The 9,827-nt window shown below is 50.1% G+C and overlaps 1 protein-coding gene across 1 annotated transcript in view; it reads left to right on the top strand.

Moving 5' to 3' along the window:
* Positions 1-462: 462 nt before the first annotated feature.
* LOC103771963 (glutamate receptor ionotropic, kainate 4-like) overlaps positions 463-9,827 on the top strand; it is a gene marked incomplete at both ends in the record, with an annotated part of 53,513 nt that continues 44,148 nt past the window's right edge. Inside the window, 1 exon segment of the mRNA XM_008939285.1 lies at positions 463-516. Within this exon segment, the coding sequence (XP_008937533.1) occupies positions 463-516 (54 nt within the window).

Here is a 9,827-nt window from a genome sequence, read left to right as displayed (position 1 = left end):
CATGCTGCAGAGGGAGCAGGGATGGTGCTGGGGGCTGGAGCTGCAGTTCACACAGGGATGGGTTGTTCCTCTCTGCCAGGCAGCCCCCGTGCAGGTGTTTTGTCAGTGCCATGCTGCAGAGGGAGCAGGGATGGTGTTGGGGGCTGGAGCTGCAGTTCACACAAGGATGGGTGGTTCCTCTCTGCCAGGCAGCCCCTGTGCAGGTGTTTTGTCAGTACTGTTGCAGAGAAGAGACTGCAGGGGTAGGCTCAATCCTGCTGAAAAAAATTGGTTCCCCAGACTTTTAATTTCACAGGTCAAATGATGTTGCTGTGTCCCACCCTTCCCTGCCTGCAGGAAGACAGCAGTGCTTGCACGGAGTGATAAGGATGAAAAAGCAAATGTGGCCCAGTCTCTGCCTTGCCAGAGTGGAGATTGAAGATTGTCAGGCTCTGGTCTAATCTCCTTTCCTCTCCTTCACAGGCAGCTGAACTGGGAATGGCGTCTGCCTATTACACGTATATCTTCACTAATCTGGTAAGACTTTTTCTGGGCTTTTCTCCCGTCTGCCTGTGGAGTCATGTTAATGGGAGCTCATCTCCCTGGCCCCTGGGAGGGTTGGGAAGAGCTGTGTGCTTCAGGAGCAGGGGATTCACAGCAGAGGGGGAAGGAGGCCAGGAGGAGTGGCCGCCTCCAAACCTGAGCAGGGAAAATCTTGCCCTGTCCTTCAGGAGGTGAAAGGATCCTTCTCCATGGGAAGGATCCAGCACTGATCCTTCCCATGCAGCTGCCCAAGGCAGGATGTGTGGGTGTTGCAGGTGGATGAGATGTGGGGGTGCTTGGGGAGCACCAGCAGAAGGGTGGTTCATGCTCAATGAGTCTTACTCTGGAGGTGGTGGCCCCCAAACCTGTTCCCCGTGCTGGGAGGAGGGTGGGCAGTGCTGGGGTGTGCAGACAGAAGGCACCACGGCCCTGTGCCTTTCTCCTCTGCCTCAGAGTGGCTGTGGAAGGCAAGGGAGGGATAGGGAAGGATGATACCATAAATGTTGAGAGGCAGAGTGGGGTATGTCTTCAGTGTGGTCCCTAGTGATTTGGCTTTATAGCTACTAATAACATTAATGGGGGGATCATGTGATTAAATCCCCGAGTACTGTGCTAAACCAGGAGTAATGGGGTTAGGCAGCAGCAGGGGGAACACAAAATCAACATCAGAGAAACTTCTCTTGCTGCAGCAGCTACGAGGCGCTCGAGCAAGCTGCCAAGTGGCGTGGGGGAAATGCTGCCCCTGGGGAGACCAGATACCTGCCAGTTAATGCTGGTGTGGGGATGATGGAAACCTGAGTGCAGCTGGATGATTAAGTGGAGGTGCCTTCCAACCCTAAATGATACTCATATTCTCTAATTTCTATTAATATTTATGCCAGGGTGTGTGTGCCAGGAAAGCCGAGAGCTGAATCACGCTTTGTGTTTGGGTGGGAGACAGACGGGAAGGGATGGAGCCAAATGTGTGGGCAGGAGAGCTGGAGTGGAGAGAAGGAGGGGGAAGGAGTGAAACGGAGGGGTTGAAAGCCAAGAGAGCATTTGGGATAAAGAATGGGAAAAGGGATAGGGAAAGGAGATGTCAGAGAAGAGAGGCAGGAAAAAGAGCAAGAAGGGAAAAGCCTCAAGATTCCTGCCTGGACTAACAGCATTCTGATGGCTGCTTGGTGCTTGATCCTAACCTTGCTCAGCAGCAGTCCAGCAGGAAGAAGCCTCACCCTCATGCCAATGCTTGGCACTGGGCAGGAAAGCCAAAGGAAGGGTGTTTCTGGAGGGATGAGCCAGCAGTGGGCACTGGGGAAGAGCTGCAGCCTCGGGAGGTGAAGGTCACTTGTGTCAGGGCAGTGGCTGCTGCTTTGTGATTTGCCAGCCCTGAGTCAGAGCGTGGTGGTGCTGGTGCTGCTGGCAGAGCTGGTAAGGGACAGTGGCCACCCCCATCAGCTCTTGCTCAGGATTCTGAACCACTCCAGTCATTCCCCACTCCCAGCAAGCAGCTTTCCTGCTGCCCTCCAGTCCCAGCAACTCTTCCATGTCCCTCTTGCCCTCCCCAGTCCTGGCAGTTCCTGTGCACCCCACGACCGTGGTGAAGGATTTCTATTTGCACATCACCATCACTAGTGGGGTCCTTGTTCCTGGGTGCTGCTTGAGCAGTGGAAATAACTACAAAAATGGTTTTGAGCATGGATGGGATTAATGGTTTGGGGTGGAAGGGGCTTTAAAGATCATCTAGCATTTGCTTGAGGTCCAGAGGTAAAATTTGTTTCTGAAACTCATTCATCTAACGTAATGCAGTTGCAGCAGGTGAGGAAGAAATTAATTTTGTTGCCACTCACTCTCACAGGATATTAATCTGTTTACCCAGGCTATTTTACCACTTGGTCCAAAAGACCAGCCTTCAGCAGAACTAACTGGATTTTTGGCAGGGACCGTTAAAGAAAGGTGACATCGGGCAAAACCTGTGCAGATGGGAAGAGATGTTTAAGGAAATTAGTAATATTTAAATGGGGATGAGAGATGGGAGTGAGCACTGTAGACTAATAAACCTGGAGGGATTATCAAGATCCTAATGAACCCTCTGAGGCTTTGCAATCACTGCCTGATAGGAAAGATAAAATCATAGTGAACTGCTTTCAGAGGGAGCAAGCAAAAAGATGGCTTTAACTGGAGGGAGAATCAGAAGGGGAATAGTCTGTACAGCATTAAGCTGCTTGGAGATGGAAAAATATTTTTGGAAAAAAAAAAAAGAATAAAAAAGGGGATAAAATGCTGAATTAAACACCTGCCCTGCGGCACTGGAAGGGAATTCTGTTTCTGTCTTCTAGCATGAATTTTATTTAATAAGCACATCCCAGCCAACAGCTCGTTGTGTGTCACATCTCCTGTCTCTGCAGCACGTGAGATGGAGGCAAGTGGCTGCAGCTCCCCTGGTGCCAGTCCATGGGTGGCTGGGGGGTGAGGCCCCTGGGTAGCCAGCCTGATGGCTGCAGACAGCACCAGGAGGCAGGGTGGGTGGTGAAAGCAGATGCCAGCCTTTGGCAGGAGGTGGCTGGAGCAAGGGAGGGGAAAGTCCTCGGCCCCCGGTGCGTTTCCAGCGTAAAAATATCCACTGGCTAATTTACTGCCTGCAAATTTGTTATCAGCCTCCTTCAGCCAGCTCCAGGGACCCTTTTCGGCAGCAACAGAAGCTCAACAAATTTTCCAGGAGTCCTAATGAAACTTTGAGGACAGAGCAGGTCTGTTGGGTTGTTCTTCCCCACCTCCATCACTTGCATCGTGTGGCAGCCGAGCGCCCTTCTGCCCTCAGTGCCCTTGCAGGGGACCTCAGTCTGAGTTGAGTTTCTTCCTGGCATCTCCACATGGTGACAACCTCCCTTGATTTGGGATTTGCCCTTCTGGGAGGGCTGGAATTTTCCCAACATTGTCTTGGTGGCCAGCTGCTCCCTCTGCCTTGGTTTGTGCCATGCTCAGAGGAGCTCAGAGCTGCTTGGAGGGTGCAGGGTCTCTGTGCCCACACAGCTTATGAACCATGTAAGGGGGCAGTGGTGTGCCCCAGGGTAATAGTAATAGCCATGGCAATGCCTTCGTAGAAATTGCAAGGAGGCTGTTGTGCCTTGAAAGAAATATTCCTCCCAGGGCCAGAAATCCTTAAAATCAACAGCACAGAGCAGGAGGGGTGTTGGATGCCTCCAAAATCCCATATTATAATTGAGTCTTTTAGTATCATTCTGTGTAGATTGTTGTTGTTTTGTCTTTTTCTTTCTCTCTCTCTCTTTTTTTTTTTTTTAATGTAATATATGGACCTCAGGCTGGTTTTAAATTTCAAAACATTTATCAAGGAGATTAGACAGAAAGAACTGAAACAATTAAATTTATTACTGTAAGAAGGAAGGTGTGAAGGAGTTTTACTAGTGCCTTGAGCCAGAGGATGTTCATTGGATGTAGTTTTGTTCCCTGACAATATTGGGTGGAGGTGTTGCTGATAAAAGACCTGCCCTATTCCATTTCCAGCGACCTGATAAATCAGTTTGGGTTTGGTTTTTTGTCTCCTATTTTTTATTTTCCTCTCGGTGTAGTGGTTCATAAAGAGGTTGGTCCTCAGGATGAGGTGTTTGAAGCTGAATGGTTGCTCTGGGTTGACTGGAGGGGAAATGAGTGTCCAGATCACCCTGACAGCATCCCACGTTTCAGCAGCAGCTTCAGGGGGGGGATGATGTAAAGCAAAGCAGAGGGAAAGTGGACTACAGAACAGTATTTGGCCAGGACTGTGGAGCTTAGGATTTTAGTCCTGCTTGGTGAAATTACCTTCTCTTGGTGAAATGACCTTTTTGTTCTGTGTCTGGTTCTGAGGCATGAGCTCGAGCATGGAGGTTTGGCCTCGCTGCACCACGTCTGCTGGCCACCAGCACCCTGGCTCTCCTTTGTGCCCGTGAAGAGGGTGGGCTCTCTTGTTGTGCTTTTGACAAATTTTCCCTTGCAGTCCAGCCAGCTTTTCCTAATCCAGTAGCTGATCCAAACCTTTTTTGTATAGCCCTGATCATTCCCTGGATTTATGGTTCACGTTTTCAGTGGCATGTGGTAGCAAGGCAAACAAATCAGGTTTTGGCAAGGGTGCCAAAGCTATTTCTCCTCATTCTAGTTAGCATGAGAAAAAGAGGATTTAGGGGAAGCTGTAACTGTACCTCCCTGCCTTTTGCTGCCTGTGCTGTCTTACCTGTCTGGGTCCTCTTCATCCATTGTTCAAAGTCCATCCTGTGCTTGATTTCTACTTGTTGAGGAAATAATTCTCTCAGGTACAGCCCAGGCCTTCTGATGTGAGAGTAATCCTCTCTCTTTTCCTCTGCCCTCATGCTGTCTTGTCCTCTTTGTCTTTCAGACTTCCTACCCCTTGTTTTCCCAGAGCTGTGCTTTTCAGGTCCAAACAGCAGCACTTGACCTCTTTGTTCTTTGAGGACTTGTAAGGCTTCAAATCTCAGGCTCCTTGCTGAGAATTTGGAGTAAATTGCTTTCACTAAGGATGTGGGCAACGTGTCTTCCTAAAGTGCTCTCATTTGAAGGACAGCCTCCAAAATTTAGTAGCTCTCCTTGCATGAGGAGGTAAAAGACCTGTCCTTGATAGCATATGGCACACTGATGATTTTGTGGTGCATCAACTCTGTAAGAGGAACCAGATGATATATGGGCAGTTCCCTGAAATTGTCCTCGAGTTTAAGGCCACAGTTCCTTTTCATCTACATGAATAGCCAAATATCAGTGCCTTGGGTAGTTCTTCCCCATCCACTTAAATACACAAAAGGCCAAAATTAGTTGCTGTGATGACTTTATTTCTTCCAAAGAAATTGATTTTTACGTGTGGCCCATTACAAAATTGACTCTGTCAATAGTTTATAAATAAACAGAGCCTTTCAAGAAAACCATAAAGCACTTAACATTGTCCACTTGAGTAAATAACTAAATGTGTTCTCAGAGAAGCTTAGGAATGATTAGCAGACTTGGCAGCTCAGCCCTGAGGGCAGCAGGATCCACAGAGGCAAAGATGGGTGTTCTCTGCACTGCTCCATGTAGCAGAGGAAGTCTGGCAATCTCCAGGATGGAAACTGGCCTCCAGTGCCAGGTTGAGCTGACCATCAGAGGGGACAAATGTCCCCATCGTGTGAAGAACTAGAGAACTGAACTAGAAAACCCAGAGTCACTGCAGAGCAGTTGCACTGGGTCTGTTGGGTGTGAACAGGACTCGGGTGGTGCCTTCTGCCCCTTTGAACTAAGCACACTCCCAGCCACCCATGGCCTGGAGAGAGCTTTGTTTGCCTGAAAAACCAAGAGCTGAGGTACTTCATCTCCTCTGGTGAACCCTAAAGTGGTGACTAATGAGAGGTGTTGGCATCCAGTGATTTCAGCAGTGAAGTCACTGGAGTGGTGCTGACTCTGCACTGGCTGAAGGTTTGGTTTTCACATAAAAGCTGCCAGGCAATCTCCAAATGGGAACTGAAAGTTTGTGTCTGGAGGGTAATAGCTTTTCTGAGCACCAAATAGGCTTGAAATGGAAGTTTTGCCAGAGTGAGGTCTTAATAGAGAAATGGAAGCCTTGGCCTGGTGTTCTCCTTCCCATCCCAGGTGAAAATGGAGAGGGAGCAGCACAGTGTGTTCTGAGCCCAGGGTGGGCCTGTTCCTGGTGTAAATCAGCCTGGGCTGCTGTCAGAGGGCTGGATCCTTGGCTGGGACTGAGGGGAGCTTGAGGACAGTGCAGCCTGATGAGCTGACAGCACCTGGAGTTTCTCCTGCTGAGCACTGGGCAATGACAGTGCCAGGGGGTCTTTTGGAGGCTGCTCATCAGCAGAACCACAACTCCAATAAAGTCCTTGCAGCAAGTAAAAGAGGAAGAGAACTCTGTGTGTGAGCAACAGAGAAGAGGGAGGGGGACATTCTGACTCTCAGTGTGGGTTGAACTGAGCAAATCCAGTTCCTTCCAGGGGCTTGGGATGGGTTGAGGCCAGGGAAGGTGTGGGAAGGTCTTGTGAGTCACTGGCAATGAAATGATCTTATCTGTGTGCTCGCCTGCGGGGCGCAGCAGCAGTTGCCATCTCCCTGCTTCCCGGGTGAGCTGGGTTATTAAACCTGAGATAAGAATCGAGGCAGGGAGCGAGGTTCTGCACACACAAAGGGGATGCAGGACTGTATCACCAGGGAAATCGATGGGGCTGGGAGGAGCTGAGGAGCTGCTGCAGAGTGCTGAGCAGCAGGCTGGGCGTGAGCCGCCGCGGGGCGAGCGGTCCCCGGGAGGCAGGCGCTGGAGCGAGACCACAGCACACACCAGGTCAGGGCTTCACAGCTCCATACTTGGCAAAAACATGGGCTTATCAAGCAGGCTGCTGTGATGCTCATAATCCCCTGCTCGATGGGTGCTGTCCACCCAGAAGTCCCCAGCTTCTTCCCAGACTCGGGAGGGAGGGTGTGATCTGGATGTCATCCGCGGGGTCTGCTTTGCTCTGGGAGTGGATCACAGAAGTGCAGATTTGGGAGGATATTTCACTGATTATATGCTTAAATAGGAATGCTGGCTTGGATGTTGAGCATTGTAAGGTTTGTTGTTTATCTGTGTCTCTCTCAGGCTCAGTTGTGCTGTCTGGTGTTGAATCACTTTCCACTTTTTGCTCTGTGCCTCAGTTTTCCCCTCTAAATTGTGGGCACAGGATTCCCCACGGGACAATGCAGCAGTGATTTTGTCCATTCACCCAGCACTGTGCTGTGACAACGTGAGGAGCAGCGTGTCCCTGCTGTTGTGTCACAGGGCAGGAGGGGCATTTCCACCAGAAACACACGGGCATGTTGCAGGAGCCCTGGTGCTGCTGTGGGCTGAGGTGGGAGAGGGCTTGTGGGTTCCAAGTCCTGCTCAGGATGCAGTGTGACTTTGCACGTCATCCAAACGTGTGAGGGAAAAGACTTGAGCTGAGTAACACACTTCTGGGTTTATGTTCCTAATGGAATGGAGACTATAGCCTCTAAATCTCCTGATCATAACTCACAGCCAGCGACGCCAGAAAACCCAAGCTCGTGGCTTTAAAATAATGAATTATAGAGCTTGGCTGTGTGGCTTTTATGAGCCAGGTTCTCCCAATGATCTAAACGTTGGGATCACTCCCTGGGTTTTGTCTGCTGCTCTGAAGTGAGAATGCAGGTCGAGTGCTGCGTGAAGCACAGAAACCTAAGGGTGACTTCATCCTCTAATAACTCCTCCAGTGCTGTTTCCCAGGGAACCCCTTTGTATTCAATTAGCTAATGTGTGCCTAGCACTTTGAAAATATAGAGTGCCATAGAATTGCTAAGTGTTGTTATTTAACAGCACATATTTAGTGGTTGCAGCCTTGTAGTAGAAGTCAGAAGATCTACACTGTAATTGCCTGGTGCTGCTGCAGAATTTGCTGTGATTTGAGCAAAGCCTGGGGATTTCTCTTCTGGAAAAGTTCATTAATTTTGGCTGCAGACCCTCAGGGCCTACTTTTTCTGGGATCTTATGAAACAGAATATTGACTTTTGGTGGGTGCTTTAAAAAACAGACTGCAAAGAGAGGGAAGAACTCAGGCAGCCTGGATTTGTATACCTGAAATTCGCCTTGGAGTGACTTTTGATGGTCTTCTCTGTGCCACAGGTTGTCCTGGTTGGCATGAAGGAGGTGAATTGAGACAGAGGGCAAAGTGCTGGTCAACTATTGCAATTGTTCCAGTGTAGGGAGGGGGGAAAAAATTGTCAGTGGAATAGGATGTAAAGAGGGAGATTCTGTTGGTGCCCATCTCTTTGATTTGCACCCTCCTGTGTTCACCAGGTCCCTTGATCTTGGCTGAGAGCACATAGCTACAGAGCTGTACTCATGCAGGCAGAGAATGCTGGGGCAAGGTGCACCAGGGCGTGGAGTCCCCCTTGAAACAGAATCTGATGACAGGCATGAGTTATTTTCCTAATGGCTCTGTGCTCTTAGGGCCTTGGATTGCTCTCTTCTAGCCTGCAACAGCACCAGCCAGCACTGCAGATAAGGGAGAGCAGCTGGACGAGGAGAGGAGAGGTGGCTGTGAGACTATTCCTTGTAAGCCCTAGCCCCATCAGCTCTGTCTTGCAATCAAGACAAGTTCAGGAAGGGCTTAAAATTTCTCCTGGCTGAGGCAAAAGTCAGCTTCAGTATGTCTCAGTGAGAAATCCTTGGATCTGACACCGAATCCCTGTGCACCTGCTACAGAGCCATGTATGGACAGTTTTTCTCTACCTCAGTCTGATCTTTGGAAAGGTAAACGTGTCAACACATGCCTGCAAACGTGGTGAGAGGAGCCACCTGAGATCATTGCCAAGAACAAGGTTTTCCTCCCCTTTTTCTGACTGTGCTCACCCCTGGCAAGGCAGCATCAGAGGCTCCATGGAGAGGGCAGGCAGGGAGGTAGGAGCAGAGCTGATGGATGGGCCTTGAGCTCTGGAAATCAGCTGTGTGGGACAGGCCTTGAAGGGCAGATGAGTTTGTGTTTGCAAAACGTGGGTTTGGAAATGTCAAGTGTGGTGAATGACTGTGTAGGAGAGGAAAAAGGCAGGGACAGAAGCTGAGCCAGCACCTACTGGAATATCTGGATGCTCTCATCCCTTTGCCCTCCGTAGCAGGTCTGACCCTTCCAAATCTCTCTTAGCCCACTGCAAATGAAGCATGCCCCCTAAAGACATTTTATCTCCTTCTCATTGCAGAGGCAGCTCATGGCTCATTTGCTTGTTTCTGACCTGGGTCTGCAGAATGCTCTTGTGCACATCTGATGGAAAAACATTTCAAGGCAGAGGGTTGATGCTGGAGCAGAGGGAAGGGGTGGGGAACTGTGCAGGAAGAGGGTCACATACAGGCCACAGGATCCGTGTGTGTTACAGAGGTGGATGCTTTATGAGCAACAGAAATGGGGGTTGCTGCAGCTGGAAGTTTCTGCAGCTGGAAGCTTGCCTAGAAAAAGACAGATAGGGAGAGTGTTGACAGTAGGAAAAGACCAAAGCTTGCAATGACCAGCCATGGCTAATGGGAGCTGGGAGAAAGCTGCTGTTGACATTTGAAGCAGATGAAGTTGTTAACTCCATGGGGGAGCGTGTCCAGGTCTGCCTGCAGCCCCTCAGTCTGGCAGCTGCCTCCATCCCCAGGGCTGTGGGCCTGTCCCCAGGGTAATAGGGGGTGATGTGGGCAGGGGTCCCTCCCAAAAGCTGTGCAGGGGCTGAGCTGGGGGCTGGGACTGACCCTCTCAGCCCAAGCAGACTGGACCCATGGGGTCAGCCTTGCAACTGCTGCGTGACTGGGGCAA

This window comes from Merops nubicus, unplaced genomic scaffold (assembly GCF_000691845.1).
Source record: "Merops nubicus isolate BGI_N331 unplaced genomic scaffold, ASM69184v1 scaffold20314, whole genome shotgun sequence".
Taxonomy (NCBI): domain Eukaryota; kingdom Metazoa; phylum Chordata; class Aves; order Coraciiformes; family Meropidae; genus Merops; species Merops nubicus.
Note: the sequence above shows the minus strand (reverse complement) of the source record. Positions and strands in the feature narration are given on the sequence as shown.